We start from the raw sequence: 24,013 nt of genomic DNA, 5'->3' as shown, positions 1-24,013 counted from the left end.
TGGAAACACATCTGAATATATGCATGTTTTTTTGTTTTTTAATTTCCAAAAACATCCTGAAGTACACTCACCCTTTGAGTTCGGCAAATCGGACCAGCATCTTGGCATAGCTTTCGTTTTTGCTGTACATTCCCAGCGGCAGTCTGGAGAAGACTCTGGAATAGCAGTCCTTCAGCTTTAGGAGAAGGTTGGTGTCTGTCTGAGGATTGCCCCTCTTCTCCAGCTTGGTCAGATAAATCCGGCAAGCCTCAGGGGAGCTGGAACCGATTATCTGGTTTATGTTGTCAGTGGTATCTACCATTGAAACAGCAGAGAACATAAACTCGATATGAGTGAGAAACTTTTTTCACAAGTTTACCATTCCGTTAGTGAGCACCTCTTTGAATATGTGGGTGTGCACCAACTAATGCTTTTCACTAAACAAGCTTTTTGCACCGTCAACTACTAGGTCAAAATGGTTTCACTTCAACGTAAAAGGTACCTACCTTCCATCCTAGTGGCATCTCTCCTATCTTGCCTTTGCAACAGTGTAGTGGTGGAGTCCACCATTCCCATGTCCTCCCATGGGCGTGGCTCAGGGCTAATGATTGGTGTCTGAGAGAGCAAATCAACAATGATTTGACGGTCCAATCAACTCGACTTTAAAATAAGATTATGTAAAATATCACATGCTCTGCTCTCCATGTTATTTTATATAATTGTAAACAGTTGGGCCGGGTGTTAAAAAAAAAATCATAGGCAATCTATAATTACAACTGAAAAGGTGGGGATTTTCATTCACAAACCTTTAGATTGAGTAAGTCCCCATCTTCAACACGCTTTTGGGAGGATAAGGTAAACATGGCACTTGAACCAGATGTTTGCCTAAACAAAGTTCCATTCATCAGTTTAGGCTTTGTAATCCTGTGTTCTGAACGTGTTTCCTTGAAAAATGTAAAAAAATAAATAAAAATGCTTACCTGGACAAGCTACTTGGGATGAGAGCCTCCCTCCTCGTCACCTGTCTTCCATCACTGTCATCATCATCCATTTCTGAGATAGAGCAGTGGACTACAGGCACTCTCCCTGGCTTGAAGGGCAGGATAATAAAGAACAAGAGATGATTTAAAGCCAGAGAAGTGATGGGGAAAAAACTACTTTAAAACTAGGGCTCACGATATGATATTCTCACGATACTTAGGTACCGATACGACATGTATTGCGAATCTCACGATTCTATATGTATTGCGATTCGATACTGTGATTTTATTGTGATTTGATGTTCCTAACATATTGCTCACTATATGTCTGCTGCAGAGACAAGAGCCATAATAAAATCAAGTTTTGATCAGTCATGAAAATAAAAGTGCGAACAACATGTTGGCTAACAATTTAAAAAGATGGAGAACAAGCTATAGGATGAAAAATACCCGAGTTTGGGCGCAGATACAACCAACTAGCCCTAGCTAACGCTACCTAGCAAAAACCACAATCGATACTTGGAGTCAAAGTATCGATACAATATCGTCCAAAGTAATATTGCGATATGTAACTGTATCAATCCCCCCCAACACTATTTAAAACTACTACTAATAAAAACTCATGTAGGATCTTTAAAAGACTAAAATCAAACTTTACTATGCCAACGGCTCTCTTTCGTTGCGACCCAGACCTCCAAGCTGGAGCCTGGTCCTCTAAGGGTCCATTCCGTGGTTCCATTGTTCTAAGGGAATGAGAAGAACAGTGTCAACACATTTTTTTCACGAGACAGAATAGAAGAATGTAAATCCAAACAGAGAGAAGCTTGGTGTGAGAACTTGGCACTGTAAAAAAAACAAACGCGTATTTTACCCTGAAGAAAATATACTGGAGAGCTGCAAGTCGCCTGTACCGTCGGAGTTTCTGGAGACTTTGCGAAATTCTTTGCCATTTTTTGCAGAACCATTTATATTATAAGTTGAGACTGAAAGAAAAAAAAATTGACAACACATTAAGACAATCAATATACAGTACTAGAACCCTAAAGTAGCATACAAGTAGTGATTTCATTCAAATCTAGGGCGAAGAAGTATGTTCATGTATTATACTATTTTTTATCTTTGACATAAAAAAAAAAAAAGGAAAGATGAGCTTCCGGTTAATACTGATCTCAAATGGGATTGGAAATTGGACACAACTAACCTGGTACATTTTCCTTATCCTCAGAGGACAGAAGTTCTGCCTTGCCCAGTGTCAAGTTCTGCATAGCAGCCTCCAGCAGGTCGTTGGGTTTGGCATTCAGTTCAATGGCCCTCTGAAGTATCCAAGTACTTTTCTTGGTGTTGCCTTTTGAGATGGGATAGTAAAGAAATAATAATCTTACTGACTAGATACCAATAATACTTTCCTGCAGCAGTATGGAGTTCCAGAATGTGAGTTTCACAGATTGGACAGATGCATTCATCATTGTCAGGATATGAATAACATGTTAGAGATTGAATAGTTGCTCTGGGTGTGTACTGTATTGGGTGAATATGAAAAAGCTGGTAAAAATATGGAGCTAAAGTTGAGTAAATAACCCACATTTGTGTTGTCTGTGTGTATAAATCATCTATACCAGTCGAACCAAAGATTGTTGTGCATCTCTCTACCTTGTGACAGTTCAAACTGAGCGTGTGCAATGTGGACAAAAGCGAAATCCTGGCAGTGTGTAGTCGCAACATTGAAGTTGCCCTCTGCCCCACTGGGGTCTTGAATTCTGAAAGAAATTAAAAGGACTCATTCGACAATATGAAGGAAAAAAATTCATACCAAAAAAGTGGTCTGTTAAAAGGGGCAATCTGGGATTGGTACATATATTTTTAGACTTCAATTCTGAAATAAGCCATTGATTTTTAGAATAAAAGAATTTACTGGTATAAATGCCTCCAGAGCTTAGTTCAACTGTCGGAATCCGTCAGAGAACCCAACATGTAAACTTATTTGACTTCCATTATTTGTAAACCATGTAATTGTAAACAAACACTGAATAGCTTCAAAATATGGATAGAACTATTATTTTGAGCTCATGGATGGTCAGTCCTTGCATCCATGAATTTCTTGCCTTATCCCTCAGCTGTTAACCAAAAAAAGTGGCGACTTTGTAGTTTTCCAAAATCCTAGATTGCCACTTTAATATTATTAATACACACCACACATTGTATTTAACTGATGTAGCTAGGTACAGTCAACAGAGGAACATGTTGCAAAGCAAAGCTCAAGCCTCTCATGGTACAGTATGATCATGGTTCACTCACACATTCAGCTCTGCAAATCTGACCAGCATCCTGGCATAGCTCTCATTTTGGCAGTGTTTTCCCAGTGGCATAGTTGAGAATACACGGGTATAGAAGTCTGTAAGCTTTGTGAGATGACTAGGATCCAAGTGAGGGTCTCCTTTCTTCTCCAAGACCATCAGATATGCGAGACAGGTTTCAGGCGAATTTGAGCCAATGGCCTGGTTGATATTATCAGTGTCATCTGCATGAAAATGGGAGGAAAAAAGACTGAGTGACCATTTGCAAACTCAGTGGCCTTATATGGAGAATATCACTATGTACAATATATGAGGCATGTTGTCTTCGCCATAGAACGAATGAAATGGTTTTATTACCTTCGATTAGACATCTTGTTTTAATTCGGTCGAGCTTCTGACACAACATGGCAAGTTGGTGCTGTCTGTCTGTATGTTCCTCCTCCAACATCTCTGCAAAGAATGTAGCTAACGTTACCGTCGTTACGTTAGCTAATAGATATTGAGGCAGCTAGTAGACTGTAAGCCTAGCTAGCTATTCACACATGACATCTACGCTATAGTGCGATATATACTCTTGATGTGTGAATCAACAAGCAGACAACAGACCCTGGTGTAAATAACCAGCTCGCTGGGATATGTGTAACTAAGTTAACGCCCTTAGCCAGCTAACCAGTTGCATCTCGTCTAGCCAAAGCAAAACTAGCTTAGCGAATAACGCGTTAGCTACCGGATTGTGGTGTATGCCGTAGCACAAAGATTTGCAAGGAAACAAAGCTATAAAGCAATCAAAATGACTTTTTTTTTTTTTTTACATCGTACATTAGATTAAAACGCATCTCACCTTTTATAAAATGTAGTTTCACGTGAAACAATTACACTTTCCAGCAACAAAAAAAACGTCAGTCTGTCTGTTTATAACACACTTTCAAATCTACCACGTCCAAGTACTTCGTCAGCTCATTGGCCAGTTTGTATGGTTGACTACGCCCCAAATATTCAAAATACTCCGACCACTTCGATTAAAATTATTTGTAATTTTGTAATTATGGGAATTGCTAAAATGTACTTAAGTATCAAACGTAAATGTATAAACCATTTCAAATTCCTTACATGTTTTATTGACGGATAGCCAGGGGCACACTCCAACACTCAGACATATGTGTTGGAGTAAAAAGTACATTGTTTTCTTTAGGAATGTAGTGAAGTAAAAGTTGGCAAAAAATATTAATAGTAAAGTACAGATAGCCCAAAAAAACTACTTAAGTAGTAATTTAAAGTATTTTCACTTAAGTACTTTACACCAATGGTTAATGGTCATAATTATTTGGTCATAATAAATCCATAGTTTGCCTGGATGACATTCATACTTTTATTAACCAAATGCTGTTTTTTTGTTTTTTTGTTGCCTATAACATTTCACATAACAGCTCTTTCAAGGAAGACAAAAAAAAGCCGAAGTCCTACGATATGTTCTACCACTGGGGGCAGAAGACCAACGCCTATCATAGCCCAGAGATACTTAGTGTGCCTCTTGCCCCGGCTGTGGTTCCACATCCTCTCCCCAGATTCAAGATGTCAGCTGTGAGGCTATGAAGAAGCGACAAATATTTATGGAATAAATAATGAGGACGGATGCTAGGTAGCAGCTGTTAGACACATAGGCTTGTGATATGACTGGTGTCATTATTGCAAGTGTGTTGTTTCGAGAGTGAAATTTACAAGGAAAAATACGTTGCATATCGGTATGCTGATTTCCTAAGTTAGCGCTAGCTAGCCAAACACATGAATTCTGGGGACGGTCACATCTGATTCGCCAGCTGTCAGCTAAGCAAGTATATTGAGCTGTACGGTGAGTGTCTGTATTTTAGCAATGAAGACAATGAACTACCTGTATATATCCGTTTCAGACCCCAAAATATCGAGGTAACGTTACCTAGACTTGATTATAATGCCGCGTTCAAAACAACTGGGAACTCTGAAATCTCCGACTTAATTGCGTTAAAAACAACTCGGAACCCAGAAAAAAAAAAAAAAAAACGATCTCCAATGGAAAATCGATTTGAACGGTCATCGAACTCGAGAACTCGGACCTCTTTCTTGAGCTCCGACTTTCCGACCTGCATGATTTGAGCTCATATTTGTATGAGTTCTCAGTTGTTTTGAATGGGGAATTAGATGATGAAGCAATTGAGCCCCACGATGGTGGTCTCGTAATATCCATAAAACCTAGCGTTCAATCAGGGAAATGGTTCCAATAGTTCTTCAACCATACATTTTTCCCATAGAGGATTTTAGAAACGCTTAATAAGGGTTATGTTTCCTGTAGGCTTACCCTGCCATGACGTTTTGATAACCTCTCTGACAAGGTGACTTATCAATACATTTCTATTTTAACCTTTATTTAACTAGGCAAGTTAGTTAAGAATAAATAATTATTTACAATAACGGCCTACCAAAAGGCCTGTGTGAACGGGGGCTGGGATTAAAAAATAAAATAAAAATAAAAAATAGGACAAAACACACATCATGACAAGAGAGACATTTACATTTATGTCATTTAGCAGACGCTCTTATCCAGAGCGACTTACAAATTGGTGCATTAACCTTATGATATCCAGTGGAACAACCACTTTACAATAGTACATCTATATCTTTTTGGGGGGGGTTAGAAGGATTACTTAATCCTATCCCAGGTATTCCTTAAAGAGGTGGGGTTTCAGGTGTCTCCGGAAGGTGGTGATTGACTCCGCTGTCCTGGTGTCGTGAGGGAGCTTGTTCCACCATTGGGGTGCCAGAGCAGCGAACAGTTTTGACTGGGCTGAGCAGGAACTGTGCTTCCGCAGAGGTAGGGAGGCGAGCAGGCCAGAGGTGGATGAACGCAGTGCCTTTCTTTGGGTGTAGGGACTGATCAGAGCCTGAAGGTACGGAGGTGCCGTTCCCCTCACAGCTCCGTAGGCAAGCACCATGGTCTTGTAGCAGATGCGAGCTTCAACTGGAAGCCAGTGGAGCGTGCGGAGGAGCGGGGTGACGTGAGAGAACTTGGGAAGGTTGAACACCAGACGAGCTGCGGCGTTCTGGATGAGTTGTAGGGGTTTGATGGCACAGGCAGGGAGCCCCGCCAACAGCGAGTTGCAGTAATCCAGACGGGAGATGACAAGTGCCTGGATTAGGACCTGCTCCGCTTCCTGTGTGAGGCAGGGTCGTACTCTGCAAATGTTGTAGAGCATGAACCTACAGGATCGGGTCACCGCCTTGATGTTAGCGGAGAACGACAGGTGTTGTCCAGGGTCACGCCAAGGCTCTTAGCTCTCTAGGAGGAGGACACAATGTAGTTGTCAACCGTGATGGCGAGATCATGGAACGGGCAGTCCTTCCCCGGGAGGAAGAGCAGCTCCGTCTTGCCGAGGTTCAGCTTGAGGTGGTGATCCGTCATCCACACTGATATGTCTGACAGACATGCAGAGATGCGATTTGCCACCTGGTTATCAGAAGGGGGGAAAGGAGATTAATTGTGTGTCGTCTGCGTAGCAATGATAGGAGAGACCATGTGAGGATATGACAGAGCCAAGTGACTTGGTGTATAGCGAGAACAGGAGAGGGCCTAGAACTGAGCCCTGGGGGACACCAGTGGTGAGAGCACGTGGTGCGGAGACGGATTCTCGCAATGCCACCTGGTAGGAGCGACCTGTCAGGTAGGACGCAGTCCAAGAGTGAGCCGTGCCGGAGAGGGTGGCGAGGAGGATCTGATGGTTCACAGTATCAAAGGCAGCAGATAGGTCTAGAAGGATGAGAGCAGAGGAGAGGGAGTTAGCTTTAGCAGTGCGGAGAGCCTCCGTGACACAGAGAAGAGCAGTCTCAGTTGAATGACCAGTCTTGAAACCGGAATTATTTGGATCAAGAAGGTCATTCTGAGAGCGATAGCAAGAGAGCTGGCCAAGGACGGCACGCTCAAGAGTTTTGGAGAGGAAAGAAAGAAGGGATACTGGTCTGTAGTTGTTGACATCGGAGGGATCGAGTGTAGGTTTTTTGAGAAGGGGTGCAACTCTCGCTCTCTTGAAGACGGAAGGGACGTAGCCAGCGGTCAAGGATGAGTTGATGAGCGAGGTGAGGTAAGGGAGAAGGTCTCCGGAAATGGTCTGGAGAAGAGAGGAGGGGATAGGGTCAAGCGGGCAGGTTGTTGGGCGGCCGGCCGTCACAAGTCGCAAGATTTCATCTGGAGAGAGAGGGGAGAAAGAGGTCAAAGCATAGGGTAGGGCAATGTGAGCAGGACCAGCGGTGTCGTTTGACTTAACAAACGAGGATCGGATGTCGTCAACCTTCTTTTCAAAATGGTTGACAAAGTCATCTGCAGAGGGGGAGGGGGAGGAGGATTCAGGAGGGAGGAGAAGGTGGCAAAGAGCTTCCTAGGGTTAGAGGCAAATGCTTGGAATTTAGAGTGGTAGAAAGTGGCTTTAGCAGCAGAAACAGAGGAAGAAGATGTGGAGAGGAGGGAGTGAAAAGATGCCAGGTCCGCAGGGAGGCTAGTTTTCCTCCATTTCCGCTCAGCTGCCCGGAGCCCTGTTCTGAGCTCACAATGAGTCATCAAGACACGGAGCAGGAGGGGAGGACCGAGCCGGCCGGGAGGGTAGGGGACATAGAGAGTCAAAGGATGCAGAAAGGGAGGAGAGGAGGGTTGAGGAGGCAGAATCAGGAGATTGGTTGGAGAAGGATTGAGCAGAGGGAAGAGATGATAGGATGGAAGAGGAGAGAGTAGCAGGAGAGGGAGAGGGCGAAGGTCGCGACGGTGCAATTCCATCTGAGTAGGGGCAGAGTTAGTAGTGTTGGAGGAGAGCGAGAGGGAAAAGGATACAAGGTAGTGGTCGGAGACTTGGAGGGGAGTTGCAGTGAGATTGGTAGAAGAACAGCATCTAGTAAAGATGAGGTCAAGCGTATTGCCTGCCTTGTGATTAGGGGGGGACGGTGAGAGGGTGAGGCCAAAAGAGGAGAGGAGTGGAAAGGAGGCAGAGAGAAATGAGTCAAAGGTAGATGTAGGGAGGTTAAAGTCACCCAGAATTGTGAGAGGTGAGCCATCCTCAGGAAAGGAACTTATCAAGGCGTCAAGCTCATTGATGAACTCTACAAGGGAACCTGGAGGGCGATAAATGATGAGGATGTTAAGCTTGAATGGGCTAGTGATTGTGACAGCATGGAATTCAAAGGAGGAGATAGACAGATGGGTCAGGGGAGAAAGAGAGAATGTCCACTTGGGAGAGATGAGCATTCCAGTCCCGCCACCCCGCTGACCAGATGCTCTCGGGGTATGCGAGAACACGTGGTCAGACGAGGAGAGAGCAGTAGGAGTAGCAGTGTTTTCTGTGGTAATCCATGTTTCCGTTAGCGCCAAGAAGTCGAGGGACTGGAGGGTAGCATAGGCTGAGATGAACTCTGCCTTGTTGGCCGCAGACCGGCAGTTCCAGAGGCTGCTGGAGACCTGGAACTCCACGTGGGTCGTGCGCGCTGGGACCACCAGGTTAGAGTGGCAGCAGCCATGCAGTGTGAAGCGTTTGTGTGGCCTGTGCAGAGAGGAGAGAACAGGGATAGACAGACACATAGTTGACAGGCTACAGGAGAGGCTACGCTAATGCAAAGGAGATTGGAAAGAAAATTAACTAAACAACTGGGGAAGCGAGAGCGCAGGGCCTCCCTCACTAGCCATTCGCTGAAACATTCAAATATAACTTTTCCAACTTCCACTTAGAAATTATAATTGATGTAAACTACAGTGGTTCAATGTTTCCAGGAATAGGCTCAAACATAGTTTATTCAGCCTGATAACTTGGTACAGTATTCTTCCGTGAAACCCACCCAGTGCACCTTGTCTTATGACGCCGTAGCTAACTAGCATGCTAGCATCCAATAACACACGGTTAGCACCAATACTTGGTTACAACAAACTACCAATGGATCATTCGTGTCCGTGTCTAGTTCCTTTCATAACGAGACAACACTACATAAAGAGACCTAAGACAACGTAGTGTGGCAGTAACACATGACAACCGCATGATAGCAGCACAACATGGTACAAACATTATTGGGCACAGACAACAGCACAAAGGGCAAGACGGTAGAGACAACAATACATCAGGCAAAGCAGCCACAACTGTCAGTAAGAGTTGTCAGCGAACTGAAAAGAGGAGTGACCCAGGGATGTGTGTGTTTTGGGGACATTTAACAGAATGTGACTGGTAGAACGGGTGTTGTATGTGGAGGATGAGGGCTGCAGTTGATATCTCAGATAAGGGGGAGTGAGGCCTAAGAGGGTTTCATAAATAAGCATCAACCAGTGGGTCTTGCGACGGGTATACAGAGATGACCAGATTTATGGAGGAGTATAGAGTGCAGTGCTGTGCCTTTGGGTACTCCCATGGTGACAGGCAGTGGCTGAGACAGCAGATGTTCTGACTTTATGTACTGCACTCAGAGTAGTTAGCAAACCAGGCCAAAGACACCAATACTTCTTACCTGGCCCACAAGAATGGAATGGTCTACCGTATCAAAAGCTTTGGCCAAATCAATAAAAATAACAGCACAACTATTTACTCTCAGATTCGAAAATGCTAAGTAGCATCAAAGTAGACATCATGCTAAACTACAAATCCCTGCAAGCTCCTGCACGTCATCTCTAGCTGACACATTTGCTAACAGGCATTGTCAATTTAAAACTTGCACAAGACAGTTCACATAATTGCCCATTTAAAGAAATGTAGTCAATTTATTCATTACTACATTTAGCTAACATTAGATAGTTAATCCAGAGATGCTTACCTTTGCCTTGATTCGGCAGTCTCGTCCAGATCATGGCATTTGTAGGTCTTTATGATGGCCACATTAGCAGCCAATGAGCATTTCATTTTTGGGAGGTAAATACAGGCAGATATACTGTTAGTCACATTGTCCTAGAGAGTTTTACACGGTTATCAAAATGTCACGCCAGGATAAGCCTACATGAAACGCAGCCCTTATTTTTCCAAAATTTCAAAAATCCCTTATGGTTAACATTAATGGTGTAAAAACAATTGGAACCATTTCCCTGTTTGACTGCTAGGTTTTGTGGGTATTATGACTCATACTATGATACTTTTTAAATTGCCAGGAGGAAGTAGTAACCAGGAAGAAAATAGCTAGCTAACTTTCTAGCTATGCTAATGACAAAAGCTATGACAGCCAGCAAGCTTACTCATTATTAGATGGATGTTGATGACAGTCTTGCTGGAAAATTCAGATTATAAATCCAATTTGCTAATAATGGTATGTCCTCCTTTTAGCTCAGCTTCACCATGGCTATCTCTCAGTTTCGCCTTTTTAAGATTTGCACGTGGCTTGCAACCTTCCTTTCATTCTTCAAAAGGTTGATATGCAGGTAAGGAACACCCATTATGGTGAATTGAAAGAAGCAAAACTGATCTAGAACCCTTTGCTGTGTCAGATTTGGTCAAATCTGAAAGCCATAGTCTGTAAGATTTCCAGTCATTTTACTTAATGTTGAAATGAATGATATGGAATGTCATTCCTTGAGCACAACCAAATACATTAGCATAGAAATCAAGTGCTATTTGCATGAGAAAATTGCTTCCCATGGAATGCCTTTGCTCTAAAATGTATGTTTTTGTGGTGGCCCACAGTTTGACAGTAAGCACATTTCCTGTTTTGACATAGATCTGGGAGGTTGCGTAAGCTAAGCGGGGATCAGATCTCTCTTCCAACGACGGTTGATTTTTCATCAGTACCCAAACCGGTCAGTGATATACAAGTTTATAAGATGCATCATGTTAGCAATAATGTGCTGTAAGTGCTTAGTCGATTCGCTTTACATCCCTAACAAACCTGCTTTCCCCCTATTGTCATTAATTACATCATCAAGCATTTATTGTGCAACCAACAGTCAATGTTTACTTTGTGGCACACTTAAATCCTTTCTCTTTGTTTTCATCATATTATTTTCGTCATGTTCTTTTTACAAGAAACTTCATTTACACCTTGTCACTTTGACCAAACCCTGTGCAGGCAGAGATTGAAGAATGGAGCTCGTGGGATGAAGATGGTCCCACAAGTATCAAGATCGAGGGCGGTAATGGCAACGTGTCACCACAGCCTGGCGAGGAAGAGGAACCAGACTACTTCAAAGACATGGCTCCCACCATCAGGAAAACACAGAAAGTAGGCTAGGTCTTCATTTAAAGCTGAAATCTCTGCCACTGTTTGCCCCAGCATCTTTTGTTGTTTGTTTTGTTGAGTTGATTAAACTCAGGAGAAGAGTGTCAGGCAGCATGATAAAAAAAATCGCAGTACTGTACATACTCTGGTGTTATACACTAGTGGTTAGTGTTGGACTAGTAACCTAAAGGTTGCAAGTTCGAATTCCCGGGCTGACAAGGTACAAATCTACCGTTCTGCCCCTGAACAAGGCAGTTAACCCACTGTTCCTAGGCCGTCATTGAAAATAAGAATTTGTTCTTAAATTGATTTGCCTAGTTAAATAAAATAAAAAATATGTGCATGCAATGATGTCCAAGGGGAAAAAAGTGTTTGTTTGACTTGACCTCTTTGTTGAAATATCCCAAATGGATGAGGCATTTTCACTAATTACAGATTCCAGCTTTAAGTGCATTTCTCAACAGTAATTGTCAGTAGACTCAGCAATATACGTTTACCAGAAGGGAGGAGCAGGGCAACTCCCAACACAAACAAAAATTGTCTAAAGGGCAAGGCTGCACTGTTCAACATTTGTTTTCACCGAGCTATCACATGGCATGAGGGCGAAGCAAACTCCCGTGCACATGCACTGATGCTTAACAGTATTTGGTTTGGTGATGACGAGTGCAGCCTCTTGCCTCACACTGCTGCTTGTAGTCACGCCATATCATATTGTTGAGTCTTAGTAGTTTTAACTTGTCTCCTTTCTCTCTGTCCCCACCCCAGATTGTACTGAAGAAGAGGGAGCCACTCAACTACTTGGTACCTGACGGCAGTGCAGGCTTCTCCAGCAGACTGGCAGCCACTCAGGACACCTCCTTCATCCAGCCATCTGTGAGTTTGTGTAGCATCGCCCAAAGTACACTGCCTATAGAACGTTTACACCATCCAGAGCTTTTTTTCTCACATTTTGTTGCCATAAAATGTCATCTAAAATGAGAAAATTAGATTTTTTTTTTTCTTTCTACAGAGCTACACAACCTACTCCACATTTTCAAAGTGAAAGAAAGTTATAGAAAATGTTCTAAATTAAGAAAAGACAACTGAAATACCATAGTTTGATAAGTCTCCTGTGTTAATACTTGGTGGAAGCACCTTTGGCAGCCTTTGCAGCTTTTAATAATTTGGAATAAGATTCTAACAACTTTGCACAACTCTTATGGCAACATAAACTCAGCAAAAAAAGAAACGTCCCTTTTTCAGGACCCTGTCTTTTTAAAGATAATTTGAAAAAATCCAGATAACTTCACAGATCTTCATTGTAAAGGGTTCCCATGCTTGTTCAATGAACCATAAACAATTAATGAACATGCACCTGTGGAACGGTCGTTAAGACACTAACAGCTTACAAACGGTAGGCAATTAAGGTCACAGTTATGAAAGCGTAGGACACTAAAGAAGCCTTTCTACTGACTCTGAAAAACACCAAAAGAAAGATGCCCAGGGTCCCTGCTCATCTGCATGAACGTACCCATAGGCATGTTGTAAGGAGGCATGAGGACTGCAGATGTGGCCAGGGCAATAAATTGCAATATCCCTACTGTGAGACGCCTAAGACAGCGCTCCAGGGAGACAGGACAGACAGCTGATCGTCCTCACAGTGACAGACCACGTGTAACAACACCTGCACAGGATCGGTACATCCGAACATCACACCTGCGGGACAGTTACAAGATGGCAACAACACCTGCCCGAGTTACACCAGGAACGCACAATTTCTCCATCGTTGCTCAGACTTTCCGCAATAGGCTAAGAGAGGCTAGACTGAGGGCTTGTAGGCCTGTTGTAAGGCAGGTCCTCACCAGACATCACCGGCAAGAACGTCGCCTATGAGCACAAATCCATCGTTGATGGACCAGACAGGACTGGCAAAAAGTGCTGACGAGTCACGGTTTTGTCTCACCAGGGGTGATGGTCGGATTCGCGTTTATCGTCGACGGAATGAGCGTTGCACCGAGGCCTGTACTCTGGAGCGGGATCGATTTGGAGGTGGAGGGTCCGTCATGGTCTGGGGGCGGTGTGTCACAGCATCATCAGACTGAGCTTGTTGTCATTGCAGACAATCTCAAGATTTTGACCCCCCTCTTGTTCAGGGACACATTATTCCATTTCTGTTAGTCACATGTCTGTGGAACTTGTTCAGTTTGTCAGTTGTTAAATTTAGTTATGCTCATACAAATATTTACACATGTTAAGTTTGCTGAAAATAAACGCAGTTGACCGTGAGATGACGTTGCTTTTTTTTGCTGAGTTTATATCCATTGTTTTTGTCAAAATTGCTCAAACCCATTACATTTGGTTGGGGATCATTGACAGACAGCAGTATTTAAACTTTGTCTTAGATTCTTTTAAGCCGATTTAAAGTCAGGACTGAGACTAGACCACACATGAACACTCAACACCTATTGGAAAGCCATTCTGGTGTGTCTTTGGCATTAAAATGTGTGTAATTGTCTCGCTGAAAAAATTGAATTCTCTCAGGTTTAGGTTTACAGAAGACTGAGTCGGGTTTTGGGCTAACTTCTTTTATCCTGACAAAATCCGCAGTCCCTGCCGATGACAAGCATACCCATAAAATGATGTTGCCACCACATTACTTGAAAATAGAGAGGGTTTCACTCTGTGTTGTATTGGATATGACCTTGTACTGTGGATTAGTGTTAATTATTATTTTGATGAATACTGATTTTGCAGAGGTGGTATTTGACATTAGGGTGGGGTTTTTAACTTGAATGTTCTAATGTACACTGCTAACCTCTGAAAATGTTGTAAACAGAGGTCTTTTGAAAGAGGATGGGCTGGGGAGGGGCTTTGAGAGAGGTGGTACTGCTCTATCCACTGTGTCCAGATTTCAAAACCTCAGCCACCAAAAGGTGAGAAGCTAGCCAACGCCTGTCCAATTTCTTGTTTCAAGGATTACAGACCAGCTCTCTATAGCAATATGATGAAGTCTGAGTTTCTTTTTAGTTCACCATCTCAAGTTGTCTGTTTTAGTTGGACCAGTGCTGTGACATTGTTCATTCCCAGGAGTGCACAACTCCTCCTGGGCCACAGTTCTCTGTATTCAGGTTGAATAAAGGTTTATAGCGTTGTGAAGAATAGTTGCTAATGGAGATTAGGTCCCACTGCCATCCTATACTGTGTCAGCAACTGTCTCCTGACTGCATTCCTGTCCTCTCTGTCCTACAGTCTGAGCTTGGAGACATGGATACCTGGCATGAAGACGCCAACGCCTGGGAGGATGAGTCGTCAGATGCTGCCTGGGAGGCCGATTTGGTGCTCAGGTGATAGCACTTTTAATAATGTGAAGAGCAGGGGTATTCAAATCTTACACTACAGGTCCAGAGCCTGCTGGTTTACCTGATAATGAATTTCATCTAACTGGTGTCCCAGGTCTAAATCAGTCCCTGATTGGAGGGGAAGAATGGGGGGGAAGCAGTGGAACTGGCTTCGATGTAGTCTGCGCGGGACTGATTTCTTCATCCTGCTCCCAACCGCTATCGCATAACTGGTTCTGAACCCAACCGCTGTCCTGCAGTGTTATTTTAGGCATATGTGATTCAGCTCACTTGCCAGCCATGGTCCTGGCAATTTTGTGCTCATTAGGCAATATCGAAAATGTGCAAAAATAGCCTAGGTTAAATTACTTGAGATTCTCACATGGCCCATTTATATTAAGCTATTGGTATTAGTGGGCTATATCAGCTAATATGCTAGACGTAGAGTTGGAGAGACTTGCACTTTCTCTTGAGCTATTTTTATAGCCTACCTTTTAGGAGTGGGACGATTTTCAGACTGAGACAAATATGGGTTATAAATATGTATTTATAGGCAATGTAGTAAACTATAGCCTAATCATATTCAGGTAGTAAATTTCCTTGGAAAGATAACTGCCAGGGATTCTCCGCCCATGCATTGGCAGCCTACTCTATTTCGATGAGACCAAACATATACACTACATTACCAAAATTATGTAGACACCTGCTCATCGAACATCTCTTTCCAAACTCATGGGCATTAATATGGGGCTGGTCTCCCATTTGCTGCTATAACAGCCTCCGCTGTTCTTGGAAGGCTTTCCACTAGATGTTGGTACATTGCTGAGGTGACTTGCTTCCATTCAGCCATGAGCATTAGTGTGGTCGGGCACTGATGTTGGGCGATTAGGCCTGGATCGCAGTTAGGCGTACCAATTCATCCCACAATGAGGTTGAGATCAGAGCTCTGTGCAGGCCAGCCAAGTTCTGCCACACCGATCTCGACAAACCATTTCTGTATGGACCTCGCTTTTTGCATGGGGGTATTTTCATGCTTAAACAGGAAAGGGCCTTCCCCAAAATATTGCCACAAAGTTGGAAGCACAGAATTATTTAGAATGTCATTGTATGCTGCAGCGTTAAGATTTCGCTTCACTGGAACTAAGGGGCCTAGCCCGGACCATGGAAAACAGCCCCAGACCATTATTCCTCCTCCAATAAACTATACAGTTGGCACTATGCATGAGGTCAGGGCTTTGTGATGGCCACTCCAATACCTTGACTGTGTTGTCTTTAAGTCATTTTGCCACAACTTTGGAAGTATGCTTGGGACTATTGTCCATTTGGAAGACCCATTTGCGACCAAGCTTTAACTTCCTGACTGATGTCTTGAGATGTTGCTTCAATATATCCACATTTTCCTTCTCACGATGCCATCTATTTTGTGAAGTGCACCAGTCCCTCCTGCAGCAAAGCACCCCCACAACATGATGCTGCCACCCCCGTGCTTCACGGTTGGGATGGTGTTCTTCGGCTTGCAAGCTTCCCCCTTTTTCCTCCAAACATCACAACGGTCATTATAGCCAAACAGTTCTATTTTTGTTTCATCAGACCAGAGGACATTTCTCCAAAAAGTACGATCTTTGTCCCCATGTGCAGTTTCAAACCGTAGTCTGGCTTTTTTATGGTGGTTTTGGAGCAGTGGCTTCTTCCTTGCTGAGCGGCCTTTCAGGTTAAGTCGATATAGGACTCGTTTTACTGTGGATATAGATACTTTTGTACTTGTTTCCTCCAGCATCTTCACAAGGTCCTTTGCTGTTGTTCCAGGATTTATTTGCACTTTTCTCACCAAAGTACGTTTATCTCTAGGAGACAGAACATGTCTCCTTCCTGAGCAGTATGACGGCTGCGTGATCCCATGGTGTTTATACTTGCGTACTGTTGTTTGTACAGATGAACGTGGTACCTTCAGGTTTTTGGAAATTGCTCCCAAGGAGGAACCAGACTTGTGGAGGTCTACAATTGTTTTTCTGAAGTCTTGGCTGATTTCTTTTGATTTTCCCATGATGTCAAGCAAAGAGGCACTGAGTTTGAAGGTAGGCCTTGAAATCATCCACAGGTACACCTCCAATTGACTCAAATGATGTCAATTAGCCTATCAGAAGCTTCTTAATCCATGACATTTTCTGGAATTTTCCAAGCTGTTTAAAGGCACAGTGAACTTAGTGTATGTAAACTTCTGACCCACTGGAATTGTGATACAGTGAATTATAAGTGAAATAATCTGTCTGTAAACAATTGTTGGAAAAATTATTTGTGTCATGCACAAAGTAGATGTCCTAACCGACTTGCCAAAACTATAGTTTGTTAACAAGAAATTTGTGGAGTGGTTGAAAAACGAGTTTTCATGACTCCAACCTAAGTGTATCTAAACTTCCGACTTCAACTGTATATGCATAAGACTGTTTGTGTGTGCAATGTAGGGCTGACCCCATTTAGTCGACTGGTCGATTTTTCGGTCGATAGGCTGTTGGTCGACTGAGATTTCGTTAGACGACCAGTAGCAAAACAAAATGAATCATGGTGTACAAGGCACTTGTCAGATTTGCGCCTATATGAGTGGACTGTGTGGAGGCTGTGCGATGGCACAGTCCATCACTCTTAAGATTTGTGCTACTGGAAATGTATATGGTTATATTACGTAAGGACAGTGGCGCAATGCTAGTAAAAATTATTATTTTATAACAAATGTGCATTCTCCCGCGTTGCATAGTGGTCGCTCTCTGCGGAAACACATCAGTGCGCTGTTGAATTGGCGGCTTTTCCTAGACCATGTTGCTATGTGAGTAATATCAAAGTTAAACAGCATATTGGTGTTGAGAGCCAGTGGTGGCAAAAATACCCAATTGTAAAAGATACCTTAATGGTACTGTTTTTATTGTATTTTTTGTTGTTGTATTAAATTATTTTTTATTTAGGATAGGTAGGGCACACTCCAACACTCAGACATAATTTACAAACAAAGCGTGTGTTTAGTGAGCCAGCCAGATCAGAGGCAGTAGGGATGACCAAGGATGTTCTTGATAAGTGTGTGAATTAGACCATTTCCTGTCCTGCTAAGCATTCAAAACGTAACAAGTACTTTTCAGTGTCAGGGAAATTGTATGGAGTAAAAAGTACATTATTTTCAATTTGAATGTAGTAAAGTAAAAGTTGCGAAAAATATAAATACCCCCAAAAACGACAAGTTGTTATTTTTACTTAAGCAATTTACACCACTGTTGAGAACAATGGGTGGAGGCAGCAGCGGTGTTAGGAGACGAGAAAACAGCCCTTGCCTTAATTTTCTAAGAAAAGTGAGGCGAGAGGAAACCCCAACTTAATTAGGTCTATAATCAATGTTAAATGTATATGTGGCAAGAATAAGTATGTGAACCCTTTGGAAATACCTGGATTTCTGCATCAATTGGTCATGAAATTTGATCTGATCTTCATCTACGTCACAACAATAGACACAGTCTGCTTAAACTAACAACACACAAACCATTACATGTTTTCATGTCTTTATTGAAATATACCGTTTAAACATTCACAGTGCAGGGTGGAAAATGTATGTGAACCCTTGGATTTAATAACTGGTTAATCCTCCTTTGGCAGCAATAACCTCAACCAAACGTTTTCTGTAGTCAGGAGGAATTTTGGACCATTCCTCTTTACTAAACTGTTTCAGTTCAGCAATATTCTTGGGATGTCTGGTGTGAACTGCTCTGTTGAGGTCATGTCACAGCATCTCAATCGGGTAGAGGTCAGTACTCTGACTGGCCCACTCCAGAAGGTGTATTTTCTTCTGTTGAAGCTATTCTGTTGATGATTTACTTCTGTGTTTTGGGTCGTTGTCCTGTTGCATCACCCAACTTCTGTTGAGCTTCAATTGGTGGACAGATAGCCTAACATTCTCCTGCAAAATGTCTTGATAAACTTGAATTCATTTTTCCGTCGATGATAGCTGGCTGTCCAGGCCCTGAGGCAGCAAATCAGCCCCAAACCATGATTGCTCCCTCCACCATACTTTACAGATGGAATGAGGTTTTGATGTTGGTGTGCTGTGCCTTTTTTTCTCCACACATTGTGTGTTCCTTCCAAACAACTCAACTGTAGTTTCATCTGTCCACAGAATATCTTGCCATTAGCGCTGTGGAACGTCCAGTTGCACTTTTGCAAACTTCAGATGTGTAGCAATGTTTTTTTTGGACAGCAGTGGCTTCCTCCGTGGTGTCCTTCCATGAACACCATTCTTGTTTAGTGTTTTACGTTTTGTAGACTCGTCAACAGAGATGTTAGCATGTTCCAGAGAATTCTGTAAGTCTTTAGCTGACACTAGGATCCTTCTTAACCTCATTGAGCATTCTGCGTTGTGCTCTTGCAGTCATCTTTGCAGGACGGCCACTTCTAGGGAGAGTAGCAACAGTGCTGAACGTTCTCCATTTATAGACAGTTTGTCTTACCGTGGACTGATGAACATCAAGGCTTTTAAAGATACTTTGGTAACCCTTTCCAGCTTTATGCAAGTCAACAATTCTTAATCATAGGTCTTCTGAGATTCGAGGCATGGTTCGAATCATGCAATGCTTCTTGTGAATAGCAAACTAAAATTGTGATTTAATTTACATTTTTACTTAGGCCTGTATTTAAATACTTATGTAGGCTACTGTATCAATTAATCATTCATTCATGTCATCACACAGCATACGAGTCATTCATGATTTGAAATGCAATCCAGCATTTTCGTTTTAAAATAAAATAAAGCATTCCTTGAGTAATTGGCGTAAACGATAAATAAACCGTTCCATTTCGGAAATTGCATTCATTAATGAATGCGACTGTTTTGAATCTTTGCTGTAATAAAGGCTTTACAAAAAAATATACATTTTCTTGACCTCCAATATTTTCCACAAGTTACATTTATTCCACACATCTGACTTCCTCCTGAGCATCCATTAAAACACTCCCCCGTTTCGAGTTTATTTGTCACGTCCTTTGCATCCATTTTGCTGTCACGTGTTCGGAGTTTGTTATAACCAAGTTATTGATGTGATTATGGTATAGGTCAGTCCCCATTGGTCACAAGCATGTGATGCATACATTTGTCACGTAAATAGAGGATTGGGGGAATAGGGAATGTTTTTCCTAAACAAATGAAGGAATTTCGGTAATATAACTTTTCAGTCAGAAATGGCTGTAATTATGTTGTAGCTTCAGAAAAAAAAAAAAAAACACAATAAATTGATGTTCTGTGGTGGTCACTGCAGCAGGGAGGCGAGAGAGACAATGGTTGCTAGTCAGTCACTCGCTGTCATTTTTTTTTAACCAGTGCAGCAAGTCAAATCAAATGCGGTCATACTCCCTGTAGTCATTTGTGTGTCTTTTTAATTATTTCATCAAACGGTGCGCTTAAAGCATCAGACAAGCTCAGTGCATATAGTTGATTTGATTAAAACACATAGGATGTGTAATTTTATGGAAAAATACATGTTTAAAAATGTGGACCAGATGACTCGAGGTCGTGCAAAAAATTGTTCGGGGACAGCCCTAGTTCAATGTGATAATCCTGTCATGTTCAGTGTCATATTACTGTCATATTGTCAAGAGATCTGCAAGTTTCGTTGTTATCCAGCAGGTGGCAGTATATTAAGAATGTTCAGCACCGAGTCAACAGGAAAGAAAGGCATTATTTGCACACAGAAAATTCTGGCTTCAGGGAAACTTGGTTGGCAGTACTTTTTGAGTTTTTTTTCTCTCTACCTCTGAACTATCACCATTGCTCTCTCAATAAGCTTAGTAATGAGGTTTGTTGCAATCCTTTTAAATTCACACCTTTTTGTGTTTCCTTGTCTACCAGACAACAGAAGATGGCCGAGAGAGAGAAGCGTTCCATGGAGCAGCAGAGGAAGAAGATGGAGAAGGAGGTTCAGAGGATGATGAAGAAGGACCAGAAGATTGCTGTCAAGCTATCGTAACATTTTTTTAGAGCACTCATCCCGTGAGCCGGAGGGCAAAAAAAGAAACACTTAGACAAACGTCATCACACTATCCTCTAGTCATCTCCACACGAACATCATCTCTACTCCACGCAGCGGTCATTTTTTTAAATCTCTGTCCACCAGCCATCATTCGAGACATGGCTTGGCCAGTGTGATGTTTGTTCAATGACTGTTGCATTTAGCTTTCGGAAGGCACCTCATACCTGGGATGTGTTCATTAGGGCACGCAACGGAAACTAGCGTTTTTTTTTTATCTGACAAGTCCAGGAAGTCACCCCCTGTATCAGTCCTTTTTTTTTTTTTTTTGCGCAGAATGAACACTACCCTGATTTACAGTAGAAGTCGGAAGTTTACATACACCTTAGCCAAATACATTTAAACTCAGTTTTCCCAATTCCTGACATTTAAGCCTAGTAAAAATGCCCTGTTTTAGGTCTGTTAGGATCACCACTTTATTTTAAGAATGTGAAATGTCAGAATAATAGAGAATTATTTATTTCATATTTTATTTTCATCACATTCCCAGTGGGTCAGAAGTTTACAGACACTCAATTAGTATTTGGTAGCATTGCCTTTAAATTGTTTAACTTGGGTCAAATGTTTCGGGTAGCCTTCCACAAGCTTCCCACAATAAGTTGGGTGAATTTTGGCCCATTCCTCCTGACAGAGCTGGTGTAACTGAGTCAGGTTTGTAGGTGTCCTTGCTCACACATGCTTTTTCAATTCTGCCCACAAATTTTCTATAGGGTTGAGGTCAGGGCTTTGTGATGGCCACTCCAATACCTTGACTTTGTTGTCCTTAAGCCATTTTCCCACAACTTTGGAAGTATGCTTGGGGTCATTGTCCATTTGGAAGACCCATTTATGACCAAGCTTTAACTTCCTGACTGATGTCTTGATGTTGCTTCAATATATCCACATTTTCCTTCCTCATAGTGCCATCTATTTTGTGAAGTGCACCAGTCCCTCCTGCAGCAAAGCACCCCCCACAACATGATGCTTCCACCCCCGTGCTTCACAGTTGGGATGGTGTTCTTCAGCTTGCAAGCATCCCCCTTTTTCCTCCAAACATAATGGTCATTATAGCCAAACAGTTTTATTTTTGTTTCATCAAACCAGAGGACATTTCTCCAAAAAGTACCATATTTTTCTCCATGTGCAGTTGCAAACCGTAGTCTGGATTTTTATGGCGGTTTAGGAGCAGTGGCTTCTTCCTTGCTGAGCGGCCTTTCAGGTTATCTCAATATAGGACTCGTTTTACTGTGGAACTTAGTGTATGTAAACTTCTGACCCACTGGAATTGTGATACAGTGAATTATAAGTGAAATAATCTGTAAGCAATTTTTTGACATATTACTTGTCATGCACAAAGTAGATGTCCTAACTGACTTGCCAAAACTATAGTTTGTTAACAAGAAATTTGTGGAGTGGTTGAAAAACGAGTTTTAATGACTCAAACCTAAGTGTATGTAAACTTATGACTTCAACTGTAATTGCAGTTCATGTGACAATACTTTATTGAATCTGAAGGGTTAAATAAATACTCTGCAATGCCCTTTGGCATTGCCCTATATCAAAGACTTGCCATCAAACGTCACTCTGGGTTCAGTAATTAGATTTGAGTTATAGAAAACAAAGAAACTGTCCATTTGTATTTCCCAGGAATATGTGTAAATATTCTGGTACCTATAGTACAAGTGATCTCTCAAGAGACCTATTTCTCTGACATTGTCTTATAACATGAAGGACAAAGGTGTGTAATTAAATGTAAGTCTCACTGTATATCAGTTATTTCCCTTTCTTGCCTTGGTTATTGTGCTTTTTAATTATGTTTCTCGTCGTCGTTGTTCGAAAACACATTCTCTCATTGTTGCTTGATATTCCTGATGTACTTTTACTGTACAGCCGTCAATATACTGGAATTGCACATTTTAATTGAAGGTTTAAAAATAAGTTTCAAACTGAGGGTGTGGACACTGTCAAAGAGATTTGGGAATTTAATTGAGCCTTACTCAAGAGTTGGCAGTGGATTCCTATGGTAATCCTGTGGTTACTGATCTGCCAGGCTCAACATCTCTGACACCTTGAATAATTACAAAATAATTCCTGCTTGTTCTTATCCCTGCTATTTAATACACCAAAATAGAAGCGGCGACTCTTTAATTACTTTTGCCTTTGTTATTATGTTGAATGTGGGTTTAGATTTTTTTTTTTACACGTTCAATGTAGCATAACACACACAAACTCTGTCTCTGTGTTATCTGAGACAACTTGGTGATCAGACTTGGATGGCCAACTGACATCCTTGATCGGTGATCATAGCAAATAAAAAGATGCAAAGCTCCGTGCTCCCCTCTGTAATTTGTAGACAGTTAATAACAGAATCGGTCAAAGGATTTCATAAATCAAAGCCTTTTGCATTGGCTGGACTAATAACCTGTTACGTATCAATATGATTTTGGTATGGTCAATCGATGTCGAATCAATTGGAGCTTTTTGTGATGGAAGTGTGCGTGTGCGCTTGTGTGCGAGTGCCCAGCAACCGGTGTATGAGACTGGAATGTCAAACAGAAGGGTCTAGTTGCCATGGAAACATATATGCAGAGATGGAGCTGTAAGAGCTGACATCCATAAGGCATTTGCAATTAAACAGACCTGTTGGATTAGAATAACTGATAGTCCCTTTTACACATTTGTGTTTTCCTTGTACCGTCACTGGGGTATCCTGTATATAATATGGGGATTCTGGCAAAAATAGTTTTCATATTGAATGTCTAAATGAACGATGCCTTTGAAACAGTGGTGTTTTCATGGTTATTTGAGGTTGGGCTTTGTGGTAAATGAGGGATTCATTTCTGTTTTTCAGAGACTCTTGATATTGAGAATATTGATAGTATTATATTACCCATTGCATGGAACATTGGATCATGAAGAAAGAGGTTGTTAGCCACTGAGAATTATGAAAATAATACCGCTGACATTTGTCCTTTTTGCTTTCTTTGCAAATACTTCTTCCAATTGTTATCAAAGTCAGCATGATGGGGATACATGCTTATGTTTTTCTTTGCCAATAAATGTCTTTTTTTGCACATTCCTTAATTTTCTGTAATAAATCTCTGGATCCCTTTTCAATTGTGTCTGAATGTTAACCAATATTAGAGTCATGACAGAAACAAAGGTACAAAACCAGTAAAGCAAGTGAATTTTAAGATTAAATACGCATTAAATCA

The 24,013-nt window shown here is 41.9% G+C and overlaps 2 protein-coding genes across 4 annotated transcripts in view; one reads left to right on the top strand and one right to left on the bottom strand.

Moving 5' to 3' along the window:
• Positions 1–10,267, bottom strand: part of LOC106583830 (dual specificity protein kinase Ttk) — a 15,339-nt gene extending 5,072 nt beyond the window's left edge. The window contains exons 1-11 of one of the 3 annotated variants that reach the window (XM_045704709.2): positions 10,058–10,267; positions 3,611–3,703; positions 3,255–3,477; positions 2,610–2,716; positions 2,161–2,304; positions 1,831–1,942; positions 1,618–1,702; positions 960–1,069; positions 786–864; positions 486–594; positions 72–294 (exon numbers count right to left, since the gene is read on the bottom strand). In XM_045704709.2, coding sequence (XP_045560665.1) covers positions 72–294; positions 486–594; positions 786–864; positions 960–1,069; positions 1,618–1,702; positions 1,831–1,942; positions 2,161–2,304; positions 2,610–2,716; positions 3,255–3,477; positions 3,611–3,703; positions 10,058–10,091 — 1,319 coding nt within the window. In that variant the 5' untranslated portion in view covers positions 10,092–10,267. Of the gene's footprint in view, positions 1–71; positions 295–485; positions 595–785; positions 865–959; positions 1,070–1,617; positions 1,703–1,830; positions 1,943–2,160; positions 2,305–2,609; positions 2,717–3,254; positions 3,478–3,610; positions 3,719–4,094; positions 4,209–10,057 lie in introns of those variants that run through there. The other 2 variants (XM_082963483.1, XM_082963484.1) reach the window with 2 other exon arrangements.
• LOC106583820 (receptor-binding cancer antigen expressed on SiSo cells) lies at positions 4,792–24,013 on the top strand. Its single transcript, XM_014168420.3, has 7 exons — positions 4,792–5,102; positions 10,558–10,652; positions 10,949–11,027; positions 11,297–11,449; positions 12,212–12,319; positions 14,675–14,769; positions 20,642–24,013. Exons 2-7 carry the CDS (start codon positions 10,570–10,572, stop codon positions 20,757–20,759), a joined length of 636 nt encoding a protein of 211 aa, XP_014023895.1. The 5' UTR covers positions 4,792–5,102; positions 10,558–10,569; the 3' UTR covers positions 20,760–24,013.

The sequence above is a fragment of the Salmo salar genome, chromosome 02 (genome assembly GCF_965601325.2).
Source record: "Salmo salar chromosome 02, fSalSal1, whole genome shotgun sequence".
In the NCBI taxonomy this organism is placed as follows: domain Eukaryota; kingdom Metazoa; phylum Chordata; class Actinopteri; order Salmoniformes; family Salmonidae; genus Salmo; species Salmo salar.
Note: the sequence above shows the minus strand (reverse complement) of the source record. Positions and strands in the feature narration are given on the sequence as shown.